General features: G+C 49.7%; 1 protein-coding gene across 2 annotated transcripts in view; it reads right to left on the minus strand.

Annotated features, from left to right (window-relative positions):
- TARS2 (threonyl-tRNA synthetase 2, mitochondrial) overlaps positions 1 to 27897 on the minus strand; it is a 90410-nt gene that overhangs the window by 20706 nt on the left and 41807 nt on the right. Inside the window, exons 11-15 of one of the 2 annotated variants that reach the window (XM_077464221.1) lie at positions 25182 to 25348; positions 23545 to 23707; positions 21891 to 22028; positions 20612 to 20689; positions 12723 to 12839 (exon numbers count right to left, since the gene is read on the minus strand). In XM_077464221.1, the coding sequence (XP_077320347.1) occupies positions 12723 to 12839; positions 20612 to 20689; positions 21891 to 22028; positions 23545 to 23707; positions 25182 to 25348 (663 nt within the window). The remainder of the gene's footprint in view (positions 1 to 12722; positions 12840 to 20611; positions 20690 to 21890; positions 22029 to 23544; positions 23708 to 25181; positions 25349 to 27897) is intronic. The other variant, XM_077464222.1, reaches the window with a different exon arrangement.

The raw sequence follows: 27897 nt of genomic DNA on the forward strand, positions 1-27897 counted from the left end.
TGGCTTCTGTCCAAAATTGACCCTAGTATACGAATGGGGACTTTGGCATGTGGGCTCCTTGAGGGTAGGGACTGATGTGAGTGTGCAATGTACAGGGATAGGGACAATTGTAGACACTCACTCAGGTTGAACTGGATGGACTGGTGTCTTTATTCAACCTTACTATGTAACTATGTAAATGACCACATTGTACTACCATTTGTACTCGATGTTCCTCATCAAGTATTTTCAAATGAAAATGACACTCCCCACCATCACCGTTAAGAGTCCAGCAACCTAGGATCATAAAATGCTCCTTACACATGGTGAACCCCCCCCCATCCATAACTGTCCTCTGTCCAGGGCTACAACATGCCACAGAAATGCAAAAGGAGTCTATGGCTGGAAGATTAGCCCCCAGATTTTCATGTTAACCAATTTTGCATTTCCCATCATTACTTTCTGTCCTGATGAGTAAATCTCCCCAGCAGGAACCTGGACAGGGAAAAAAAGAAAAACAAAGTGCCAAGTGTTCTAAACCACCCACTACTGCAGGAGTATTAAATTATAATCCATGGGAGGTCTAGTCAGTAAGATTTTATTCCTGCAGAGGTCTAAATGACATATTCGATTCCTAATGGCACCTCCGCACATGGCAAACGTGGCATGTTTTCGCAAGCACCCAACCGCATGGGCTTGGCGCAATCTAAAATGGGGTCAGGGATTTATTTTTCTGCTTGTAAGGCAGCCCATTGAAATGAATGGGCTGCCTACACGCACAGCGCAGACTGCAACGATGTAAACGTGACTTCAGATCTGTCATCCTTCACAATCCCATTAATACATCAGTATTGTCAGTCCCCCCCAAACAAATCACCTTCCCCTTCACATTACTGTACCTAGACACCCCTTTATATCACTCCCCTCCTCCACATTCCTGTCCTGGCTCCCCTTTGTATCACCCTACTATTCCTTCACAGTCCAGTACCCCCCCCTTTACATTTCTGTCCTCGGCCCCCTTCATATCACCCTCCCACTGCTTTACATTCCTTTCCTCTGCCCCCCCCCCCTCCCTTATATCACCCACCGCCTCCTTCAGACTCCTGACCTAAGCCCCCTCCCCTTTATATTATCCCCATATTCCTCACCATCCCTCACAGCAGTGGCATAGCCCTCTCCCATCTCATCTTAGACAGGAGTGGGCACGGGAGATGCATCAGGTCTAGAACCAATGTCAGGACGTAGGACAATTCTGAATAGAATAGCGAAGCTGAACAACTTTTCCTGTTAATCAGCTTGGGATTGGTTACTAGGAATGCCCTATATACTTTAGCAACCAATCATCTGCTGCTTAACTTGAAAAGTTAACTTGGTGGCTCCTGCCCTCGTACAGAACTGTCTTGCCTCCCAATGACAGCCTGTGGAGTTGTCAATGGTGGGGAGGACGAGAATTGGCTTCTAAATGGCAGGACAACGGCAGTTCGGACAGGACAGGAGGGGGACCGGTAAGTTCACCTTACAGAGTTTTCTGTAAAGATGAACTTACCCTTTAATAAACTTTTTAAAGTATATGAAAGTTTTCCCTAAACTACAGCTACTCGCTCAGTTTTTTCCCATAATGTAATAGAAGTGCCTCTCTCTTTGTCAACAACTGGTAAACTGATGCAAAATAAAAATTATAGGCAATAGCCATAACCTCAAAATCTCAATTTGCCCCACATGTTCTACCTTGTAGTTGAAAGTATCCTTCAAGCATATGCCATCCCAAAACTGCAGTAATGGAATGAACCCATATCATAGGTGACTAGCAGTGGTCAACTCAGGTGGGTTCAGACACAAGGCCAAGTTCTCCCATGGGGTAGCTGTCAAAGCCGACAGCCAATCATAGGTGGCAGAGGCATTCCCCACCCCACAGCCACATGTATGCAAGGGGCATGTATACGTGCAGCTGCGGCGGAGCAGGGAATTCCTCCACTGCCTAGGATTGGCTGTTGACAGAGGAATCAGCACAAGGGACACATCCTACTAATTTATGTACCTTGTACAGATTTTTTCAGTTTTTGCTTTTGGCAGAACTTAGGCTTTTAGAAAGCTCCTAAACAGACAACACGATGAAAAACATGTTTACCGACTCACAGTGCTGGTCCTCCTCTCAGCGTAAATATATAAACAGCTTTCAGGCAGTAATATACTTTTTAACCAGTTGCCGACCGCCGCACGACGATGTACGTCGATAGCATGGCACGGGCAGGCATATTGGCGTACATGTACGTCCCTTGCCTCCCGCGGGTCGGGGGCCCGATCGGGCCCCCGCCCGGTGCCTGCGGCGGTCGGTATTCGTGCGGGAGCGATCCCGGACGAGGGGACGGCCATTCGTTCATGGCCACCCCCTCGCGATCGCTCCCGACGAATAGGAATCCCCCGTGACATCACTTCCTCTCCTGTAATGTAAACACAGGAGAGGAAGTGATGTATTCTCTCCTCCGTGTCGGTATTTTTCGTTCCGGCACGGAGGAGAGCGGATCGGTGAGTTGCACCAACACTCTACACACACAGTAGAACATGCCAGGCACACTCACACCCCCCCTTTACCCCCCGATCACCCCCCCAATTACCCCTGCCCCCCAGTCACAGTGACACCAATGTCATTTTTTTTTTTTTTTTTTTTTTTTTTTGCATTGGTGTCATTTGTGACTGTAATAACTGTTAGGGCAGTTAGAGTTAGCCCCCTTTAGTTCTAATGTACCCCCCTAACCCCCCCAATAAAGGTTTAACCCCGTGATCACCCCCCGTCGCCAGTGTCACTAAGGCTGGGTTCACATTGCAGCGGTTTATGAGAACGAATGTGATTCGCACCGCACTGCAGTGCAAATCACATCCGATCTCTGTGCGATTCGAGTTCAGCCATTCGCCGCACCCGCCGCACCCGCCACACCCGCCGCACCCACCGCAAATTCGCACGGGACCCTTTTTTTGGCTCGCAGCAGAATCGGATCGCATGGGTGTTCACACCATGCGATCCGAGTTTGCAGATCGCACTGCGATATGCGAACTGATCTGGGGGTGTCAGTAACATTTCACTGACACTCCCAGCAGTTCGCATAGGGCAGTGTGAACTGCCGCCGGGAGGCATGCGATGCGGGAACCCGCCGCGGATTTGCGGCGTTTCCGCATCGCTCCAGTGTGAACCCAGCCTAATAAGCGATCATTTTTCTGATCGCCGTATTAGTGTCACAGGTGACGCTAGTTAGGCAGGTAGGTATTTAGGTTCGCCGCAGCTTTTTATAGCGCCGGGGACCCCCATATACTACCGCATAAAGCCCCCTGATTGCCCCCTAGTTAACCCTTTCACCAGTGATCACCATATAACTGTTACAGGTGACGCTGGTTGGTTAGTTATTTTTTATAGTTTCAGGGCACCCGCCATTTATTACCTAATAAAGGTTTAACCCCCTGATCACCCGGCGGGTGTCATTTGTGACTAATAACTGTTAGGGCAGTTAGGGTTAGCCCCCTTTAGTTCTAAGGTACCCCCCTAACCCCCCCAATAAAGGTTTAACCCCGTGATCACCCCCCGTCGCCAGTGTCACTAAGGCTGGGTTCACATTGCAGCGGTTTATGAGAACGGATGTGATTCGCACCGCACTGCAGTGCAAATCACATCCGATCTCTGTGCGATTCGAGTTCAGCCATTCGCCGCACCCGCCACACCCGCCGCACCCGCCGCAAATTCGCACGGGACCCTTTTTTTGGCCCGCAGCAGAATCGGATCGCATGGGTGTTCACACCATGCGATCCGAGTTTGCAGATCGCACTGCGATATGCGAACTGATCTGGGGGTGTCAGTAACATTTCACTGACACTCCCAGCAGTTCGCATAGGGCAGTGTGAACTGCCGCCGGGAGGCATGCGATGCGGGAACCCGCCGCGCATTCGTGGCGTTCCCGCATCGCTCCAGTGTGAACCCAGCCTAATAAGCGATCGTTTTTCTGATCGCTGTATTAGTGTCACAGGTGACGCTAGTTAGGCAGGTAGGTATTTAGGTTCGCCGCAGCTTTTTATAGCGCCAGGGACCCCCATATACTACCGCATAAAGCCCCCTGATTGCCCCCTAGTTAACCCTTTCACCAGTGATCACCATATAACTGTTACAGGTGACGCTGGTTGGTTAGTTATTTTTTTATAGTTTCAGGGCACCCGCCATTTATTACCTAGTCTCACTAGTGTACCCCTAAATTTAGGGGTGTCTACTTTCCAAAATGGGGTCATTTGGGGGGGTTTGTGCCATCTTGGCATTTTATGGCCTTCAAAACTGTAACGCCCTTAGAAAGCCTGAAGGCGGTGCTTGGTTTTCGGGGCCCCGTACGCGGCTAGGCTCCCAAAAAGTCCCACATATGTGGTATCCCCGTACTCAGGAGAAGCAGCAGAATTTATTTTGGGGTGTCATTTCACATATGCCCATGGCATGCGTGAGCAATATATCATTTAGTGACAACTTTGTGAAAAAAAAAATAAAAAAAAAAAAGTTTGTAATTTTCCCGCAACTTGTGGCAAAATATAAAATATTCCATGGACTCAACATGCCTCTCAGCAAATAGCTTGGGGTGTCTACTTTCTAAAATGGGGTCATTTGTGGGGGTTTTGTGCCATCTTGGCATTTTATGGCCTTCAAAACTGTAATAGGTAGTGAGAAGTGAACTCAAAAATGTACGCCCTTAGAAAGCCTGAAGGCGGTGCTTGGTTTTCGGGGCCCCGTACGCGGCTAGGCTCCCAAAAAGTCCCACATATGTGGTATCCCCGTACTCAGGAGAAGCAGCAGAATTTATTTTGGGGTGTCATTTCACATATGCCCATGGCATGCATGAGCAATATATCATTTAGTGACAACTTTGTGAAAAAAAAAAAAAAAAAAAAAAGTTTGTAATTTTCCCGCAACTTGTGGCAAAATATAAAATATTCCATGGACTCAACATGCCTCTCAGCAAATAGCTTGGGGTGTCTACTTTCTAAAATGGGGTCATTTGTGGGGGTTTTGTGCCATCTTGGCATTTTATGGCCTTCAAAACTGTAATAGGTAGTGAGAAGTGAACTCAAAAATGTACGCCCTTAGAAAGCCTGAAGGCGGTGCTTGGTTTTCGGGGCCCCGTACGCGGCTAGGCTCCCAAAAAGTCCCACATATGTGGTATCCCCGTACTCAGGAGAAGCAGCAGAATTTATTTTGGGGTGTTATTTCACATACGCCCATAGCATGTGTGAGCAATATATCATTTAGTGACAACTTTGTGTAAAAAAAAAAAAAAATTTTTTTTTTTGTCATTATTCAATCGCTTGAGGCAAAAAAATAAAATATTCAATGGGCTCAACATGCCTCTTATCAATTTCCTTAGGGGGTCTACTTTCCAAAATGGGGTCATTTGGGGGGGTTTTGTACTGCCCTGTCATTTTAGCACCTCAAGAAATGAGATAGGCAGTCGTAAACTAAAAGCTGCGTAAATTGCAGAAAACGTACCTTAGTTTGTAGATGTGACAACTTTTGCGCAAACCAATAAATATACAATTATTGACTTTTTTTTTACCAAAGACATGTGGCTGAATACATTTTGGCCTAAATGTATGACTAAAATTGAGTTTATTGGATTTTTCTAATAACAAAAAGTAGAAAATATCATTTTTTTTCAAAATTTGCGGTCTTTTTACGTTTATATCGCAAAAAATAAAAATCGCAGAGGCAATCAAATACCATCAAAAGAAAGCTCTATTTGTGGGAAGAAAAGGACGCAAATTTTGTTTGGGTACAACATTGCATGACCGCGCAATTACCAGTTAAAGCAGCGCAGTGCCAAAGTGTAAAAAGACCTCTGGTCATTTACCAGCAAAATGGTCCGGTCTGAAAGTGGTTAAAAGAAAAAACATGCATGTTTTTCTTTACGTCTGACTTTAGTATTAAGATCTAGGTCTCTTTCCACTGCAGGTTGAAAAGGAAAAAAATAAACATTAAAGTAGAAGCCCTAAACTGCCGAAGGTGTTCAACTGCCGACGGTGCTCAACTGCCGACGGTGCTCAACTGCCGACGGTGCTCAACTGCCGACGGTGCTCAACTGCTGACAGTGTCTAATTTCTGACGGTGCTCAACTGCCGACGGTGCTCAACTGCCGACGGTGCTCAACTGCCGACGGTGCTCAACTGCCGACGGTGCTCAACTGCCGACGGTGCTCAACTGCCGACGGTGCTCAACTGCCGACGGTGCTCAACTGCCGACGGTGTCTAATTTCTGACGGTGCTCAACTGCCGACGGTGCTCAACTGCCGACGGTGCTCAACTGCCGACGGTGCTCAACTGCCGACGGTGCTCAACTGCCGACGGTGCTCAACTGCCGACGGTGCTCAACTGCCGACGGTGCTCAACTGCCGACAGTGTCTAATTTCTGACGGTGCTCAACTGCCGACGGTGCTCAACTGCCGACAGTGTCTAATTTCTGACGGTGCTCAACTGCCGACGGTGCTCAACTGCCGACGGTGCTCAACTGCCGACGGTGCTCAACTGCCGACGGTGCTCAACTGCCGACGGTGCTCAACTGCCGACGGTGCTCAACTGCCGACGGTGCTCAACTGCCGACGGTGCTCAACTGCCGACGGTGCTCAACTGCCGACGGTGCTCAATTGCCGACGGTGCTCAACTGCCGACGGTGCTCAACTGCCGACGGTGCTCAACTGCCGACGGTGCTCAACTGCCGACGGTGCTCAACTGCTGACAGTGTCTAATTTCTGACGGTGCTCAACTGCCGACGGTGCTCAACTGCCGACGGTGCTCAACTGCCGACGGTGCTCAACTGCCGACGGTGCTCAACTGCCGACGGTGCTCAACTGCCGACGGTGCTCAACTGCCGACGGTGTCTAATTTCTGACGGTGCTCAACTGCCGACGGTGCTCAACTGCCGACGGTGCTCAACTGCCGACGGTGCTCAACTGCCGACGGTGCTCAACTGCCGACGGTGCTCAACTGCCGACGGTGCTCAACTGCCGACAGTGTCTAATTTCTGACGGTGCTCAACTGCCGACGGTGCTCAACTGCCGACAGTGTCTAATTTCTGACGGTGCTCAACTGCCGACGGTGCTCAACTGCCGACGGTGCTCAACTGCCGACGGTGCTCAACTGCCGACGGTGCTCAACTGCCGACGGTGCTCAACTGCCGACGGTGCTCAACTGCCGACGGTGCTCAACTGCCGACGGTGCTCAACTGCCGACGGTGCTCAACTGCCGACGGTGCTCAACTGCTGACAGTGTCTAATTTCTGACGGTGCTCAACTGCCGACGGTGCTCAACTGCCGACGGTGCTCAACTGCCGACGGTGCTCAACTGCCGACGGTGTCTAATTTCTGACGGTGCTCAACTGCCGACGGTGCTCAACTGCCGACGGTGCTCAACTGCCGACGGTGCTCAACTGCCGACGGTGCTCAACTGCCGACGGTGCTCAACTGCCGACGGTGCTCAACTGCCGACGGTGCTCAACTGCCGACGGTGCTCAACTGCCGACGGTGCTCAACTGCCGACGGTGCTCAACTGCCGACGGTGCTCAACTGCCGACGGTGTCTAATTTCTGACGGTGCTCAACTGCCGACGGTGCTCAACTGCCGACGGTGCTCAACTGCCGACGGTGCTCAACTGCCGACGGTGCTCAACTGCCGACGGTGCTCAACTGCCGACGGTGTCTAATTTCTGACGGTGCTCAACTGCCGACGGTGCTCAACTGCCGACGGTGCTCAACTGCCGACGGTGCTCAACTGCCGACGGTGCTCAACTGCCGACGGTGCTCAACTGCCGACGGTGCTCAACTGCCGACGGTGTCTAATTTCTGACGGTGCTCAACTGCCGACGGTGCTCAACTGCCGACGGTGCTCAACTGCCGGCGGTGCTCAACTGCCGACGGTGCTCAACTGCCGACGGTGCTCAACTACCGACGGTGCTCAACTGCCGACGGTGCTCAACTGCCGACAGTGTCTAATTTCTGACGGTGCTCAACTGCCGACGGTGCTCAACTGCCGACGGTGCTCAACTGCCGACGGTGCTCAACTGCCGACGGTGCTCAACTGCCGACGGTGCTCAACTGCCGACGGTGCTCAACTGCCGACGGTGCTCAACTGCCGACGGTGCTCAACTGCCGACGGTGCTCAACTGCCGACGGTGCTCAACTGCCGACGGTGCTCAACTGCCGACGGTGCTCAACTGCCGACGGTGTCTAATTTCTGACGGTGCTCAACTGCCGACGGTGCTCAACTGCCGACGGTGCTCAACTGCCGACGGTGCTCAACTGCCGACGGTGCTCAACTGCCGACGGTGCTCAACTGCCGACGGTGTCTAATTTCTGACGGTGCTCAACTGCCGACGGTGCTCAACTGCCGACGGTGCTCAACTGCCGACGGTGCTCAACTGCCGACGGTGCTCAACTGCCGACGGTGCTCAACTGCCGACGGTGTCTAATTTCTGACGGTGCTCAACTGCCGACGGTGCTCAACTGCCGACGGTGCTCAACTGCCGGCGGTGCTCAACTGCCGACGGTGCTCAACTGCCGACGGTGCTCAACTGCCGACGGTGCTCAACTGCCGACGGTGCTCAACTGCCGACAGTGTCTAATTTCTGACGGTGCTCAACTGCCGACGGTGCTCAACTGCCGACGGTGCTCAACTGCCGACGGTGCTCAACTGCCGACGGTGCTCAACTGCCGGCGGTGCTCAACTGCCGACGGTGCTCAACTGCCGACGGTGCTCAACTGCCGACGGTGCTCAACTGCCGACGGTGCTCAACTGCCGACAGTGTCTAATTTCTGACGGTGCTCAACTGCCGACGGTGCTCAACTGCCGACGGTGCTCAACTGCCGACGGTGCTCAACTGCCGACGGTGCTCAACTGCCGACGGTGCTCAACTGCCGACGGTGCTCAACTGCCGACGGTGCTCAACTGCTGACAGTGTCTAATTTCTGACGGTGCTCAACTGCCGACGGTGCTCAACTGCCGACGGTGCTCAACTGCCGACGGTGCTCAACTGCCGACGGTGCTCAACTGCCGACGGTGCTCAACTGCCGACGGTGCTCAACTGCCGACGGTGCTCAACTGCCGACGGTGCTCAACTGCTGACAGTGTCTAATTTCTGACGGTGCTCAACTGCCGGCGGTGCTCAACTGCCGGCGGTGCTCAACATGCCGGCGGTGCTCAACTGCCGACGGTGCTCAACTGCCGACGGTGCTCAACTGCCGACGGTGCTCAACTGCCGACAGTGTCTAATTTCTGACGGTGCTCAACTGCCGACGGTGCTCAACTGCCGACGGTGCTCAACTGCCGACGGTGCTCAACTGCCGACGGTGCTCAACTGCCGGCGGTGCTCAACTGCCGGCGGTGCTCAACTGCCGACGGTGCTCAACTGCCGACGGTGCTCAACTGCCGACGGTGCTCAACTGCCGACGGTGCTCAACTGCCGACGGTGCTCAACTGCCGACGGTGCTCAACTGCCGACGGTGCTCAACTGCCGACGGTGCTCAACTGCCGGCGGTGCTCAACTGCCGGCGGTGCTCAACTGCCGGCGGTGCTCAACTGCCGACGGTGCTCAACTGCCGACAGTGTCTAATTTCTGACGGTGCTCAACTGCCGGCGGTGCTCAACTGCCGGCGGTGCTCAACTGCCGGCGGTGCTCAACTGCCGGCGGTGCTCAACTGCCGACGGTGCTCAACTGCCGACGGTGCTCAACTGCCGACGGTGCTCAACTGCCGACAGTGTCTAATTTCTGACGGTGCTCAACTGCCGGCGGTGCTCAACTGCCGGCGGTGCTCAACTGCCGACGGTGCTCAACTGCCGACGGTGCTCAACTGCCGACGGTGCTCAACTGCCGACGGTGCTCAACTGCCGACGGTGCTCAACTGCCGACGGTGCTCAACTGCCGACGGTGCTCAACTGCCGACGGTGCTCAACTGCCGACGGTGCTCAACTGCCGACGGTGCTCAACTGCCGACGGTGCTCAACTGCCGACGGTGCTCAACTGCCGACGGTGCTCAACTGCCGACGGTGCTCAACTGCCGACAGTGTCTAATTTCTGACGGTGCTCAACTGCCGACGGTGCTCAACTGCCGACGGTGCTCAACTGCCGACGGTGCTCAACTGCCGACGGTGCTCAACTGCCGACGGTGCTCAACTGCCGACGGTGCTCAACTGCCGACGGTGCTCAACTGCCGGCGGTGCTCAACTGCCGGCGGTGCTCAACTGCCGACGGTGCTCAACTGCCGACGGTGCTCAACTGCCGACGGTGCTCAACTGCCGACGGTGCTCAACTGCCGACGGTGCTCAACTGCCGACAGTGTCTAATTTCTGACGGTGCTCAACTGCCGACGGTGCTCAACTGCCGACGGTGCTCAACTGCCGACGGTGCTCAACTGCCGACGGTGCTCAACTGCCGACGGTGCTCAACTGCCGACGGTGCTCAACTGCCGACGGTGCTCAACTGCCGACGGTGCTCAACTGCCGACGGTGCTCAACTGCCGACGGTGCTCAACTGCCGGCGGTGCTCAACTGCCGACGGTGCTCAACTGCCGACGGTGCTCAACTGCCGACAGTGTCTAATTTCTGACGGTGCTCAACTGCCGACGGTGCTCAACTGCCGACGGTGCTCAACTGCCGACGGTGCTCAACTGCCGACGGTGCTCAACTGCCGACAGTGTCTAATTTCTGACGGTGCTCAACTGCCGACGGTGCTCAACTGCCGACGGTGCTCAACTGCCGACGGTGCTCAACTGCCGACGGTGCTCAACTGCCGACGGTGCTCAACTGCCGACGGTGCTCAACTGCCGACGGTGCTCAACTGCCGACGGTGCTCAACTGCCGACGGTGCTCAACTGCCGACGGTGCTCAACTGCCGACGGTGCTCAACTGCCGACGGTGCTCAACTGCCGACGGTGCTCAACTGCCGACGGTGCTCAACTGCCGACGGTGCTAAACTGCCGACGGTGCTAAACTGCCGACGGTGCTCAACTGCCGACGGTGCTCAACTGCCGACGGTGCTCAACTGCCGACGGTGCTCAACTGCCGACGGTGCTCAACTGCCGACGGTGCTCAACTGCCGACGGTGCTCAACTGCCGACGGTGCTCAACTGCCGACGGTGCTAAACTGCCGACGGTGCTAAACTGCCGACGGTGCTAAACTGCCGACGGTGCTAAACTGCCGACGGTGCTAAACTGCTGACGTTGCTCAACTGTTGAAATTGTTTAATGGCAGACATCGTTTTACTGTTGATAACACTCAACTGCTGACATTGTTCAAACTGTCGATATAGTTCAACTGCTGTCTTTGCTCAATTGCTGATACCGCTAAATTATTGATAGCACTAGTGGCTATCGTTAAATCGTTGATGATGCTAACTTGTGCTATGGATGAAAAACAATTTATGCTGCTAAATTATCGATATTGTTGATATTGACAGGTGTTGTTATCACTGAAATTTAGATACTACTAATTTTTTGTTGGTGACAAACTGCTGATATCGCTACAACTGTTGATATTGTTGACATTTCAGATAATAAGAATATCATAGATTTAGCGGGTAATGTCGAAACTATTGATATTCCTGTTTTGACAATAGAAGTGATCATAAGTTATGAACACTGGGAGGATTACACTGGATAAAACTGGTTGTACTAGAAGGTAGATTGCGTGGATAAGCTATCTTTTAATAGGACTTTAAAGCAGTGACCACTGGGAATACCCATGGGACGGAGGAAGAGGAGAGGAGAGTATAGTACAGTATGTAAACCGGCGAGTCCGGTGTTGTGCAACAAAGGGACATTAGGTAATACATCTAATCGTCCATTAATAGTCTCCTCTAACGCTCAACAAGGGATAGCAGAGTTTTTTCCGGTAGGCGGTCGGACACGATCACGTACATCGAAGACAACAATAGATAGCAACAGGGGAATGTCAGCTTCTGTTGTTATGCAGGATACACATATACAATCATTACAAGCAGAAAAAACTATATTAACACCAGTAGTATCAATGATAAAACCATCAGTGCCATCTGTAAGGCCGTTGGGCTCTTTAGGCATTGGGGCAGTAAAAGACGCACAGATAGCAAAAATGGATAGTGCAGATGCCATAAAAAACACGTGGGAATCGGCTTTGGAGTTACAAGAACCGATTGAGTTTGTAGAGTCCGTAGTTATAAACGAAGTGTCTAATACATCAGATATAGGCGCAATAGATATGCATATGAATGTGGGAGGACTCGAGGATGGCCCTCAATACTCAACCCCATCTCCCCCGTTGTTAGGGGGATATAATCCAGTGAATATAACGGATAGCGAGAATATAGATGGGAACCCAAAAGGTGACAAAACGGGTGAAGAGTTGGGACCAGAAGTGGGGGATGTACGGACTTATTTAAGAGCATTGCCTACTCGCCACGAAATGGAAGCTTTTATTCAGCGTCTAGAACATGGTTTCCACAAGGAGATCCAATCTGTACATAAAGAACTACAGGCAACTGGGAAGAAAATATCAGAAGTCGAACGTTCTGTAGACATATTAGGGGATCGTGTACAATCTCAGGAACAGCGTATAGACGCCCAAGAGTCTCATATTCATACACTATTTCAATTATGGGAGGACCAAGACAACCGTAACAGAAGAAATAATATTAGGATTAGGGGACTGCCAGAATCAGTTAGAAATGAAGAGCTTGTTATAACAGTTAACCAAATTTTTACCTCACTGTTGGGGAAACCTGAGGAATCAAATTTGGAACTTGATAGAGTACATCGGACAGTGGGACCACGTAAATTAGATCCAGATAAACCAAGAGACATAATATGTCGAGTACATTTCTATAAGGATAAGGAGGAGATTATGAGAAGGGCAAAAGAGAGGGGACGAATTAATGTTAATGGAGCAAATATACAATTGTTACAAGATCTATGTCAATTTACTCTGGAGAAGAGGAAGGCGTTAAGGCCTTTATTAAAAATGCTGCAAGATCGTAACATTGTATATAGGTGGAATTTCCCTTTTCAGCTGCAGATTAAGAAAGATGGCAGGTGGCTAAATTTACGTGATCCCTCTGATATTCCCGGTATACAATCTGCCCTAGGTTTGCACGATCTTCCATTAATAACTTGGCCCAAGACTTATACACAGTTTAGAAGATCAGAACCTCGGGAGGACAATAGAAACAATCAATCAGAAAATCTAAAATTTAATCAGGCAGAGTAAAACAGTTGGCGATTTCAAGTGTAATTGGAGTAGTAGTTATTTAATTTAATAATGAATTAAGAATGACCTTTTCTCGGATTATTATTATTATGTTTGTTTATTGTCACTGCATAGAGCCTCCCTAAGTGCTCCTCAACTCTTTCCCCTTATAGGAATCACCGTCCCTCCGGTAGGGTTTGGTGTTTTTTTGGGGATAGATTCCATATTGGGTGGGGGTTTCCCCCCTTTTTTTTTCTCCCTTTTTTCTTGGGTAATTAGTTAACGTTTCCCTGGTTAACTTGGGGATCGGGGAGAAGGAACTTCTCCAATTTTAGAGAGCACAACTCTGTAATTGTTGTGCCGGGGGTGTGGGGTTTTTTTTTTTTTTTTTCCTCTCCTGTTTCTTTTTCCCTCTCTCTTCCGTTTTCTTTAGTTCACTTATAAATTAAAATGGCAGCGATTTTTTCCTCGCCAGTGTCACTGAAATTATGTACCTACAATATTAAAGGTCTTAATAATAAATTAAAAAGAGGTCAGATTTTATATAGTCTACATAAAGCTAAGGTAGATATTATACTCTTTCAAGAGACTCACTTTCGAAGTGATAATATTCCTGTGTGTTCTCGTAAACACTATTCGCAATGGTTCCGTAGTATTATGTCGAGCTCAAAATCAAGAGGGGTTTCTATTGCTTTTCACAAGCGCTTACCAGTTCAGAATTTGGAATATAAAGCCGATTTAAATGGAAGATATCTGTTTCTTAAAATCCGACTGTGGGATAAAATTTTCACAATTGCAGACTTTTATATTCCAAATTATGATCAAACTAAGACAATCGTGAGTTATCTTGGCCTTCTAGCGGATTTTGCAGAAGGTACGGTTATCGTGGGAGGAGATTTTAACCTAGTTTTGGACCCTTCACTAGATACGTCAGCTCAACGATCAAATATTTCATATTCTCGTTTGAGGGCACTCAAAAATAAACTTTTTGAACATAGGTTGATGGATCTCTGGCGGACCCTAAACCCTAAAGATCGTAACTATACATACTTTTCTTTAGCACATAAAACATATAGCAGAATAGACTTTTTCTTAACTGGTCCCAAGTTACTGGAATGGAACCCTTCTATAGAAATCGGATCATTCATTTGGTCCGACCATTCACCAGTATTCTTAACAATAGCACCCCCCCAGACTCAGGGTACCAATTGGTCGTGGCGTTTGAATGACACACTTATGCAAGATCAAATCTGTCATAAAGCAATTGCGGAGGCGATTGATAATTTTATCTCCGACCATGAACAGGATGAAACTGCTTTACCCTTGAAATGGGAGGCCTTAAAGGCAGCAATACGAGGGGTGTTTATTCAACATGGTTCTCGTCTTAAAAAAGGAAAATCAAAAATTATCGAAAATACGTTAATAAAACTTCATTCTTTGGAAACTCGACATAAAGCCCACTGTTCTCCAGATATATCAGCCAATATTTTCTCTACAAGGATATCTTTATTACAGTTATTCAAATCATCTCAGAGCTCATATCGACAAAGACGAGCAGTGGGGAGATATAGATTTGAGAATAAGTGTGGGAAAATGTTGGCTGATATGTTACACCCACGTCAATCACAGACTTTTATACCAAGTATAAAAAAATCATCAGGAGAATTGACATCTGATCCACGTGAGCTCCAACAAACTTTTAGGGAATATTTCTCAGCCCTCTATAATTTGACTCCATCATCATTATTGGAGGATGAGGGAGTTGGAGACAATATTATTGGGGAATATGTAGGGGAAAATGCTATTCCGACAATAGATAGTGTTACTGGGGAATCTTTGGATTCTCCATTTTCGCTTGAAGAACTACTAGAAGTAATTGCCAATACTCCAACAAATAAGAGTCCAGGTCCCGACGGGTTTACATCAAAATTTTATAAGACGTTCAAAGAACATATAGCCCCGTTTATGCTTCAAGTGTTTAATTCTATCTCTTCTACGAACCAATTTCCATCACAGACTTTGGAATCTCATATCACTTTAATTCCCAAACCTGAAAAGGATTTAACACTTTGCTCTAGTTATCGACCTATATCGTTGATTGGGATAGATTTAAAGATATATGCTAAACTGATTGCACTTCGTCTTCAACCACTTCTTCCAAGCTTAATACATACAGATCAGGTAGGATTCATTCAAAGTAGAGAAGCACGCGATAACACGATTAAAACTTTTTTGTTGATGAATTATGCACAAAGGGCTAAAATTCCAGTATGCCTTCTTTCCGTCGATGCAGAAAAGGCATTTGATCGGGTGGGATGGCCTTTCCTTAAACATTCTTTAATGCAAATAGGACTGGGGTCAAACATATTCCATAAGATCATGGCACTATATACTAAACCGGTAGCTAGAATAAAAATTAATGGTTCATTGACAACAAGTTTTAATATACAAAATGGTACCCGTCAGGGATGCCCGTTATCCCCTTTACTCTATGTTATAGTAATGGAATATTTAGCGACGGCTATTAGACGGAATTCTTCTATTTCTGGTATACAGATAAAACAGAGGGAAATAAAAATGGCTTTGTTTGCTGATGATCTATTACTTTATATCACTAATCCACACATTGCAATTCCCTCTGTGTTATCTGAATTCCAGCGGTTTGGGAAACTAGGTAATTTTAAAGTAAATGTATCAAAATCAGAAATCCTTAATGTGAGGCTCGTACCCAAACAGGTTGCAATGTTGAGAGCTAATTTTAAGTTTAAGATTTGCTCTGCAGCTGTAAAATACTTAGGTGTTAAAATCACCCGGATTCAAATCATTTATACTCAATGAACTATGTTCCTCTTCTGCAACGTACCCTACAAGATCTAAAAAAATATGATGTTAAGCAATACTCATGGTTTGGGAGGATTAATATATTAAAAATGGATATAATACTGCGGTTTTTGTATTTTTTTCAAACTATGCCAATTGGTGTCCCTAGATCATTTTTTTCCACTTTACAAAAGGCTTTTACAAAATTTATTTGGGGACATAAAAAACCAAGACTACAAAAGAAATTATTATCATTACCAAAAACGAAAGGAGGTGCAGGTGCACCTGATCTATATTATTATTACGTCTCGGCTGTTTTGACTAGACTGGTGGACTGGTTCTATTGTTCGGAAACCAAACAATGGGTAAAAATAGAGCAAGGGTTGAATCAATTGGACTTAAAGGTGTTGCCATGGTTAGATCTGTCTGGTAGTAATTTAAATCGAGAGTTGTTAGAATCTATGCCTTCTCTCACATCTCATGTATTGAATATATGGGGCAAAACAGCTATAAAATTGGAACTTTCTTCCTATGAAGGACCTATGACACCTTTATTTGGCAACCCTTTATTTCCACCGGCACTAAATAGGACAAGTTTTCTTATATGGAATAGGGAATCCCATTATAGACTGAGTAATATTTTATGCCAGGGGACAATTCCGTCCTTATTAAATATATTCCCTACACAGCGCCCATCACTTATGCAAATGTTGGAGTTTTGGCAGTTGCGGTCATTTTGGTGTACAATTCATTCAAGTAAGTCTCTGGGTAGAGATTTAACACAACTTGAAACTATTCTGACACAAGATCAAAAACCAAATCATGTTATATCAGTACTGTATAAGATGTTTATTATTAAAAATCATCCGGAGCCCCCAGAATATATAAATAAATGGGCTAATGAGATCAACGCTCAAATTGAGGTTGGGGAATGGGAGAAGGCATTTAATTTCTCTCACTGTTTATCACCGTCGATCAAAGCACAAGAGACGAATTACAAATTGCTCTCAAGATGGTACTGGAGTCCAGTGACACTCCACCGCATATACCCAGAAAAATCAGATATATGCTGGCGGTGCCATAGAAATAAGGGCACATTGCTCCACATCTGGTGGGAATGCCCCCTAATTTTTAGATTTTGGGAAAAGCTTATGCAATTATATACAACAGTCACTGGGGAGGTAATCCCAAATACACCACAAATCACCCTTCTCTCTATGTTACCAAGAACTTATAAAAATGTTAAAAAGAATCTTTTAGGATACTGGTTGACGGCGGCAAGAACTGTAATACCACGGCACTGGCGATCAACCCAGTCTCCTACGATAAATGAATGGGCTTTAGAAATGGATAATATAGAGAGAATGGAGATACTCTTAGCACAAGAATCAGATACATATGAAAGGTGCCTCCTGGTCTGGACTCCCTGGAGACAACATAGGAAATTGGTAAAAAATTAAGGAACTAGGAGGGAAAAAAGGGGAGGGAGGCATCTGTGGAGGAGAGAGGAGAGAGAAGTGGGGGAGGGGGAGAGGTTAGATGTACATTTTCCCCCTTTCCTCCTCTCTGTTTTTTTTTTTTTTTGGGAGGGAGGGACGAGGAAATAAAATAATAAATGTGATTATTATGTATGTAATATATATGTTTGAAAATTGTTTAATTATGTGTAATGCTTTATAATAATTGAAAATAAAAATAGAATTGGATAAAGTAGAAGCCCAGCCTAACACTAAAAATCGCTACATATACAGACATCCACAAACACTAACCTATCCAGCCCTGCAAATAAGAAATCAGCATACATACCTTTTCTGAAGCCGCTCCTGTCCAGTCCCACGCTGAGCGGTCAGTGGTGGCAGGCGCAGAGGACACAGCCGACAACGGAAGCCCCATGGTAACGCTATGGGTGACGTAACTTCCTATTAATTACACAGCCGTTGTTGGCTGTATCCTTTGCAGAGCTTGCACCGCTGGAGGCCGGACTGGAGCGGTTTAAAAAAAAAAGGTATGTATACTGAATTCTCCTTTACGTGGTTAGATTGGTTAGTGTTAGATAGTGAATGTCTGTAGATGCAGGGATTTAAGTGTTAGGCCGCGTACACACGGGCGGACTGTTCGCCCAACCTTGTCCGCTGAACAGTGTTTGGGCGGACAGTCCGCTCGTGTGTGGGCTTTCAGCGGACAGTTTCAGCGGACAGTTGGACGGACAAAGTCTTTCGGAAATTCCGAAAAACTGTCCGCTGAAACTGTGTTTGAGCGAACAGTCCGCCCGTGTGTGGGCCTGTCCGCTGTACTTTCGAAATGAGCGGACTGTTCCCGCTCGGAAAGTCCGCCCATTTCGAGCGCGTGTACAGGTAGGCGGGGCCCGCGAAGGAGACGTCGCGGGCTCCGCCGCCTGGAATGGGCTTAAAGGGGAACCCCAACGCCGAAAAAAATCGGCGTGGGGGTTCCCCCAAAGTCCACACCAGACCCTTGTCCGAGCACGCTACCCGGCCGGCCAGGAAAGGGGGGCGAGCGAGCGCGCCCCCCCTCCTGAGCCGTACCAGGCCGCGTGCCCTCAACATGGGGGGTGCCTTGGGGAAGGGGGGGCCGCGCGGCCCCCCCACCCCAAAGCACCTTGTCCCCATGTTGATGAGGACAAGGGCCTCTTCCCGACAACCCTGGCCGTTGGTTGTCGGGGTCTGCGGGCGGGGGGCTTATCGGAATCCGGGAGCCCCCTTTAAGAAGGGGGCCCCCGGATACCGGCCCCCCACCCTATGTGAATGAGTATGGGGTACAATGTACCCCTACCCATTCACCTGTGAAATAAAGTACAAAAAAAAACACAACACAGGGAAAAAATATTTTATTGCACAGCTCCGGGGGTCTTCCGTCTTCGGGGGTCTTCTCGCCGGACTCCTCCGCTATCTGTGTGTAGCTCTTTTACTAGCGGAGGAGTCCGGCTTTCTTCCTCCCCGCCGCCGGCCTCTTCTCCCGACTTCGGGGGTCTTGTCCCCCTCTTCGGTTCTTCTGCCGGGCCACCGCGCCTTCTTGTAGCTCTTTTACAGGCGGTGGCCCGGTCTTCTGTCGCCGCTGTCGCCGCCGCCGCCGCCTTCCGTTCTTGTTCTTCTTCTTCTTCTCCTGGAGATGGCGACGAGCTCTCCGGCCGGAATGCCAGGGACACGCTCCGCTGCCACTTATATAGTGACAATGGGGCGGTGTCACATGGTATATGTCACATGGGTTGGTCACATGGTGACCCCGCCCCCTTACGATGTCATAGTCCCCATGTGACATCAACCCATGTGACCAACCCATGTGACATATACCATGTGACACCGCCCCATTGTCACTATATAAGTGACCGCACAGCGCGGCTCTGGCATTCCGGCCGGAGAGAGCGACGTGTCAACATCTCCTGGAGAAGAACAAGAAGAACAAGAAGAACAACAAGAACGGAAGGCGGCGACGGCGACAGCGACAGCGGCGACAGAAGACCGGGCCACCGCCTGTAAAAGAGCTACAAGAAGGCGCGGTGGCCCGGCAGAAGAACTGAAGGCGGCGACAGAAGAACGGAAGGCAGCGGTGACAGAAGACCGGGCCACCGCCTGCAAAAGAGCTACAAGAAGGCGCGGTGGCCCGGCAGAAGAACCGAAGAGGGGGACAAGACCCCCGAAGTCGGGAGAAGAGGCCGGCGGCGGGGAGGAAGAAAGCCGGACTCCTCTGCTAGTAAAAGAGCTACACACAGATAGCGGAGGAGTCCGGCGAGAAGACCCCCGAAGACGGAAGACCCCCGGAGCTGTGCAATAAAATATTTTTTCCCTGTGTTGTGTTTTTTTTTGTACTTTATTTCACAGGTGAATGGGTAGGGGTACATTGTACCCCATACTCATTCACATAGGGTGGGGGGCCGGTATCCGGGGGCCCCCTTCTTAAAGGGGGCTCCCGGATTCCGATAAGCCCCCCGCCCGCAGACCCCGACAACCAACGGCCAGGGTTGTCGGGAAGAGGCCCTTGTCCTCATCAACATGGGGACAAGGTGCTTTGGGGTGGGGGGGCCGCGCGGCCCCCCCTTCCCCAAGGCACCCCCCATGTTGAGGGCACGCGGCCTGGTACGGCTCAGGAGGGGGGGCGCGCTCGCTCGCCCCCCTTTCCTGGCCGGCCGGGTAGCGTGCTCGGACAAGGGTCTGGTGTGGACTTTGGGGGAACCCCCACGCCGATTTTTTTCGGCGTTGGGGTTCCCCTTTAAGCCCATTCCAGGCGGCGGAGCCCGCGACGTCTCCTTCGCGGGCCCCGCCTACCTGTACACGCGCTCGAAATGGGCGGATTTGCCTCCGCCTTACGTGGGCGAGTCCGTTCATTTCAAAAGTTGAGCGGACTGTTTGGCAAACAGTTCGCTGAAACAGTCCGCTCGTGTGTGGGCAAGTCCGCTCATGCAAATTTTGAGCGGACTGTTTGCCGAAACTGTTTGACGAACAAGGTTGGGCAAACAGTCCGCGCGTGTGTACGCGGCCTTAGGGTGCACTTACACGTTAACATTTGTCCCCGTTTTTCAACGTAACCACCCCTTTTCTCTGCCCGGTCCTCTCTGTGGAAGGAAAATTCTTACCTTTGGACCATAAAATGCTCCATCTCCTGGATTCAGCTCCCAAGGAAGACCAAAACTGTTTAGACTTTTCTCCAGCTCCTAAAATGAGTCCAGACTTTCAGATTAGCGCAAAAGTAATTAAGATTAATCAAGAAATCAGAAGCTGCTCTAGTTTATACACAACAACACCATGCAAAACCTTTTTTCCCCCGATTTTGAAAAGGGTAGAGAAAAAGGGTTCAATCCTCTCTTCATTTTCTCTATTAACTAGATGGACTGGTGTTTTTTTTTTTATTCAACTTTGCAACTCTGATGAGTTCTATTGAGGGCTGTGCTTCTTTTGGGAAAATTCTCCATTCTTCTCTGGTTAGGACTTAAAAATGTTAGATTGTTTCTGCTCCAGTTACAGGGGTCATAAGAAAAGAAAGAAAGTTAAGTCATAGCTGATGTGATTTTCTATCCTGCAACCACAGGTTGCAGGATAGAAAATGGGTTGAATACCCCTTCAACACATTTAGTGTTGATGGGGGAAATCACTCCTGCAGTGCTATTGTGTTCTGCTGGTGGGGGTGGGTGCGTTTTACTGCCGGCAGAACACAATTACTGCTGGCAGGTATGCCCACCATCAGTAATCGCAGGCAAAAAAATTCAACAGGCTGGTTGTACTGAAGTCGAGCCATGGATCGACTTCAGTATGCCCTATAAATGGATTGCATCTCAGCTGGTCCCTGATGAACCGTTCCAAGATTCGATCCATCCATGGCTGGCTTAAAACTTGTTTAAAAACATAGCAATCCCCAGGTTAGCACACAGTATGCCAAACTGTGGAGCAAAGTATTATATTGTGGCATGGCCTATGACACATACAGATCAGCTAACATGCTTCCATTAGTTTTCATCTTGAATTTATGACAGAGGTGCTGCCACAGGAGCAGATCATAATAAAGCTTTGTCTTTTAAAACTGCACCAAAACAATACCTGTTAAATGTAGTGAACAGTGGCGGCCGCTCCATTAGGGACACCACCCCCCCCAATTCATGCGCCTGGACTCTTAATCTACATGTAGGGTGCCAGATGCATGGATTCTAACAGGTTGTTTTTTTTTTTATAAGCTTTAATTGACTTCAACAAAAGAGTAGGCTTTGGGCGCAGTGAGCCTACCCAGTTGTGTGACAATAGTGAATATCTATATCTCTATATATATAGTTTTCCGCGCCACCCAAAAAAACATAAAAAATGGAGCACGAGCCGCCACTGGTAGTGAATGTAAGGTTTCATTACATAGAGCAGAAGACTTACCATTTCAGCCCTCTGCCAGACCTCCAGCTCCCCCATGTACTGCTCAGGACGTGTGGAGAGGAACAGTTTAAATGTAAACCCGAATACTGTGTACACTGCACGAAGGAAGTCCAGACAGCCATCGATTTCAGATTCCAGCTGCAAAATTGATTAGAAAAGTGTTTATTATATAGCCTGCAGCCCAAACCACGTTAAACCGGTTTTAAGCACTTCCAGCCCAAGCCAATTCTGGCATTGCTCTCCTACATGTAAAAAAAAAAAAAAAAAAATCATTTGTTTACTAGAAAATTACTCAGAACCCCCAACTATTATATATATATATATTTTTAGCAGAGACCCCAGGGAATAAAATGGCGGCAGTTGCAATTATTTTATGTCACATGGTATTTGCGGTATTTTTTTGGGGAAAAACAAAAAATACACTTTTATGAAATAACAAAACACTAAAGTTAGTTTTTATGTATAATGTGAAAGATGTTACACCGAGTAAATACCGAACACGTTGCACACACTCGTGGAATGGCACCAAACTATGTTACTTGCGCTAGAATTATTGCGCTCGCTCTAACATTTGCGGTAAGACCTCACATGTGTGGTTTGAATGCCATTTACATATGTGTTCACTTCTGCATGTTAGTATGTGGAAACTTTGTTTTTCTTTTTTACACTTTCCCTTTAAATTGTATTTTTTAAACATGGTTATTCCTATTACAAGGAAAGTTAACATTCTTTGAAAGAGGATTATGGCATGACAGGTCCTCTTTACATAGAGGGGTCTATACGTCCTCAGTCAGCCCTATGGTAAATGGCTGCCGTCGGCCAATTCACTTTCTGGCTCCCTGATCACATAGGCGACTTGGGAGCAGCACCAGAGGGCGGCGGCCGGGGGGGGGGTTTGGTTTACAAACCCTCCCGCCGCCTGTAAAAACAATTGGCTCAAAGGCCGCTATGATTGTTTTTACATGATGCATCATTCAGATTTAACCACTTAAAGTCCAGGACATCATATGACGTCCACCCAAGGAGAAGCGGTTAAACCCTCAAAGAGCTCAGACATCTCATGGATGAGTAAGCCATTTCAGTGCACTTGCAGATGGAGTCTGAACTCAACGAGCACATTTCCGCGCGGTTCATAGAAGCAAGTGCAAACTAGAATTCCACCGTAGCTTATTTTGTTCAGCTGTGTTAAATTTGATTAGCCGTTATTTGTTAATGCACGTGTAAGGACGGGCAACTCAAAAAAAACGCACCAAAAATGCAACTGCGGATATAATTTTGTTGCGTCTACTATTCATTTCAATGGAGAATTTAGAATGTAAGCTCTATGAGCAGGGCCCTCCTGTACCTTTTGTATTGTACTGTAATTGTGTTGTGCCCCCTATACATTGTAAAGCGCTGCGTAAACTGTTGGCGCTATATAAATCATGAATAATAATAATAATAATAATGGAGAGGTGAGATTTGGTGTGTTTTTTTTTTCTTTTTACTGCACTGAAAATGCAGCATGCAGGACTTTTAAAAACACAACAGACGGGTGTGTGACAGGTGTGAAGAGTTCCATAGGATTTAATGGTCATGCATCTTTCTTCTGCTTTTGGTAAAGCAAAAAAAAACAGAAGAAAAAAACCGTGAAAAGATTATAAAACAAGTTCACCTGATCCATGGAGCAAAATATGTGGGCGTCATCTTGCTGGAAGCGACGGACACGGGTGAGCCCTGATAGCGCCCCTGAGAGTTCGTTCCTGTGCAGCACCCCAAAATCAGCCAACCTTAGCGGAAGTTCCCTCCACGAACGGGGTCGGTGATCAAACATCAAGCTGGAAAGGAACAGAAAGCAAATAATCAATTAACTGTTCCTGCAAAGTAGCAGCAAGGGAGAGATGTAAAAAACTGATTCTGGCTGGATTTGTCGCTACCATTCAGAATTGAAAGCAAGGGGAGGACTCCAGCCGAATCGGTTATTATAAGCATCACATAAACACTTGCAAGGCACACAGTTAAAGTGGTTGTAAAGCCTTACAACCAACTTTGACCTACAGGTAAGCCTAGATTAAGGCTTATCTGTAGGTCCAAGAAATATCTCCTAAACCTACATGGTTTAGGAGATATTTGCCGAAAGACAGGCGACGCGGTCAACGGCGATATGCCGCAAGTGGCGGCTCCCGTGCACATTTGCGGGAGTGACGTCATTGCGGCTTCGCGGAATGACAGCGGCGGAGCAGGAGACCCACCAACAAGATGGATGCGCCGGACTACAGGGGACAGCGGTGACTTCGCTGGCTCCTGTGTCAGATAAGTGACACATAATGGACTACTATGCGATGCACAGTAGTCCATTATGCTTTACCTTTGCAGGGAATGAAAGAGGAAGTAAACCCATCAGGGTTTACTTCCTCTTTAACGCCTTGATTGCCCTCCTGATCACTTCTGTGACCCAGCCAGTGGCGTTAGTACAGTGACAGTATACAGTATTATCACCAATCACTGCAATAGTGTCACTAGCGATGTCAGCGTCTCCCCCAGCCAGTGACAATTAGCCCCAGACTGCCCACCACACTATCACAGCCACGCTCTAATTTGCTGATCACCACCATTACTAGTATAGTGTCTGTACAGATTAGCATCTCGATCATGATCGGAACTATAGTGTCCCCCCAAAAACGCAGGGTAAGCAGGATCAGCCTCAGCCTCCGATTACTGCCAGCACTTGCGACATGAAGCAGAATACCTTTTTGCCTAAATTTATGGAGAAATCTGATTTTCTTGGACATGTTGTATGACAGAAGACAAAATCTTTATTTTTTTATTTAAGGAAAAAAAACAAAAAAAAAAAAACAGTGGTGATCAAATACCACCAAAAGAAAGCGATATTTGTGCGAAGAAAAAAAAAAAAAAAAAAGGAGTATATATATATATATATATAAAAAAATAAAAAAAAAAAAAATAAAAAAAAAAACAGTGTTGCATGACTCCGCAATTGCCAGTAGTGCAGTGCTAAATAGCAAAAAATGGTCTGGTCATGAAGGGGGTAAAACCTTCCAGGGGTCAAGTGGTTAAAGCTTTATCCTGTGTTTCAGTTAGAGAAAATATATCCTGTAGTCAGTGCTTTCTGTAGATTTGGGTCATGAACTTATAGTTTACTGCAATATACAGTAACAGCAGGACACGGAGTGCAGCAGCTGCACGTGTCATCAATACAAGCAGCTGGAGTGGACTGTGAATCATCACAACCTGCAACCTCAGCCTAGATATGGACTCCATAAGCTCAGCATGTTTCATGTACTGACTCACCAGTGACCAGGGCAGTTCATCGGCTTCAGAGAGTAAGTCTCGTTTTCTACGGTGAAAGAGAACATATGCTCTCCATAATGCTCCCAGTGTCCAGACTGCTGCCATAGCTTGTTGTTATACATGTTGGGGGTAATGACCTCTGTGAACCCCCGCTTTCTATACTCATTCTACAAGGGAAAAAAGAGAAAAAAAAAAAAGGGGTTAGATCAAAAAAATAAATAAATCATAAGACTGTGAAATGAGGGAAAAGAGAGCATAATACCCACAGTGGTGTTAAATGGATGCCACATACTTTTTTTGATGGCATATCAGCATCCGCATCTTTGTCTCTAGTAAGAATAGTACCCCATGTCCATACCTGTAATGGTAACTGTGCCCCATTCCCCCCATGTCCAATGATTTCAGAGCCCTGCATCTCTGGCCCGTTGTGGTTTTAGATTCAGACACCCCTGACTTTAGTAGCGTTAAAACCCCAAATCTCTCATTGGTATTACAGACCCACATGCCCGCTTCTAGGCACATTGGAGCCCAAAATTACGGCCTCTAGTGGAGCCACCGCCCCCCACCTTGGCCACTCGGGGAACCACCGGCCCACGCCTTGGCCGCTCGTGGCGGAACCACCGCCCCGCGCCTCAGCCACTCGTGGCGGAACCACTGTCCCCCCCGCCCCGCTCGTGACGGAACCAACGCCCCCCGCCCCGCTCGTGGCGGAACCGCCGTCCCCCCGCCCCGCTCGTGGCGGAACCGCCGTCCCCCCGCAACGCTCGTGGCGGAACCGCCGTCCCCCCGCAACGCTCGTGGCGGAACCGCCGTCCCCCCGCAACGCTCGTGGCGGAACCGCCGTCCCCCCCCCCCGCAACGCTCGTGGCGGAACCGCCGTCCCCCCCCCGCAACGCTCGTGGCGGAACCGCCGCCCCCCCCCCCCGCAACGCTCGTGGCGGAACCACCGTCCCCCCCGCAACGCTCGTGGCGGAACCACCGCCCCCCCCCGCAACGCTCGTGGCGGAACCACCGTCCCCCCGCAACGCTCGTGGCGGAACCACCGTCCCCCCGCAACGCTCGTGGCGGAACCACCGTCCCCCCGCAACGCTCGTGGCGGAACCACCGTCCCCCCGCAACGCTCGTGGCGGAACCACCGTCCCCCCGCAACGCTCGTGGCGGAACCACCGTCCCCCCGCAACGCTCGTGGCGGAACCACCGTCCCCCCGCAACGCTCGTGGCGGAACCACCGTCCCCCCGCAACGCTCGTGGCGGAACCACCGTCCCCCCGCAACGCTCGTGGCGGAACCACCGTCCCCCCGCAACGCTCGTGGCGGAATCACCGTCCCCCCGCAACGCTCGTGGCGGAACCACCGTCCCCCCGCAACGCTCGTGGCGGAACCACCGTCCCCCCGCAACGCTCGTGGCGGAACCACCGTCCCCCCGCAACGCTGGTGGCGGAACCACCGTCCCCCCGCAACGCTCGTGGCGGAACCACCCTCCCCCGCAACGCTCGTGGCGGAACCACCCCCCCCGCAACGCTCGTGGCGGAACCACCGTCCCCCCGCAACGCTCGTGGCGGAACCACCGTCCCCCCGCAACGCTCGTGGCGGAACCACCGTCCCCCCGCAACGCTCGTGGCGGAACCACCGTCCCCCCGCAACGCTCGTGGCGGAACCACCGTCCCCCCGCAACGCTCGTGGCGGAACCACCGTCCCCCCGCAACGCTCGTGGCGGAACCACCGTCCCCCCGCAACGCTCGTGGCGGAACCACCGTCCCCCCGCAACGCTCGTGGCGGAACCACCGTCCCCCCGCAACGCTCGTGGCGGAACCACCCTCCCCCGCAACGCTCGTGGCGGAACCACCCCCCCCGCAACGCTCGTGGCGGAACCACCGTCCCCCTGCAACGCTCGTGGCGGAACCACCGTCCCCCCGCAACGCTCGTGGCGGAACCACCGTCCCCCCGCAACGCTCGTGGCGGAACCACCGTCCCCCCGCAACGCTCGTGGCGGAACCACCGTCCCCCCGCAACGCTCGTGGCGGAACCACCGTCCCCCCGCAACGCTCGTGGCGGAACCACCGTCCCCCCCGCAACGCTCGTGGCGGAACCACCGTCCCCCCGCAACGCTCGTGGCGGAACCACCGTCCCCCGCAACGCTCGTGGCGGAACCACCGTCCCCCCCGAAAAGCTCGTGGCGGAACCGCCGTCCCCCCGCAACGCTCGTGGCGGAACCACCGTCCCCCGCAAAGCTCGTGGCGGAACCACCTCCCCCCGCAACGCTCGTGGCGGAACCACCTTCCCCCGCAACGCTCGTGGCGGAACCACCGTCCCCCCGCAACGCTCGTGGCGGAACCACCTTCCCCCGCAACGCTCGTGGCGGAACCACCCCCCCTGCAACGCTCGTGGCGGAACCACCGTCCCCCCGCAACGCTCGTGGCGGAACCACCGTCCCCCTGCAACGCTCGTGGCGGAACCACCATCCCCCACGCCTCCGCCGCTTGTGCAACCACCGTCCCACATGCCTGGCTCTATTAGAAGCTGCAGAAGCGGCTCCACAAAGCAGATTGATCAAGTGAGGTGCATAGAAGGCATTTGTTCTGCTGTTATTTTTTTCTCATAGTAGTGGTTGACATTTGTCTTTATGAAATTGTTACCTTTAACTGGGTAAACAACAGTGAAAGATAGTACATCCCAGGAGAAAGCCCAAAGATAAAAGAGCTAGAAGAGGTTTTAAG

This window comes from Lithobates pipiens, unplaced genomic scaffold (genome assembly GCF_037356315.1).
Source record: "Lithobates pipiens isolate NorthernLeopardFrog02 unplaced genomic scaffold, aLitPip1_a1.2 Scaffold_30, whole genome shotgun sequence".
Taxonomy (NCBI): Eukaryota; Metazoa; Chordata; class Amphibia; order Anura; family Ranidae; genus Lithobates; species Lithobates pipiens.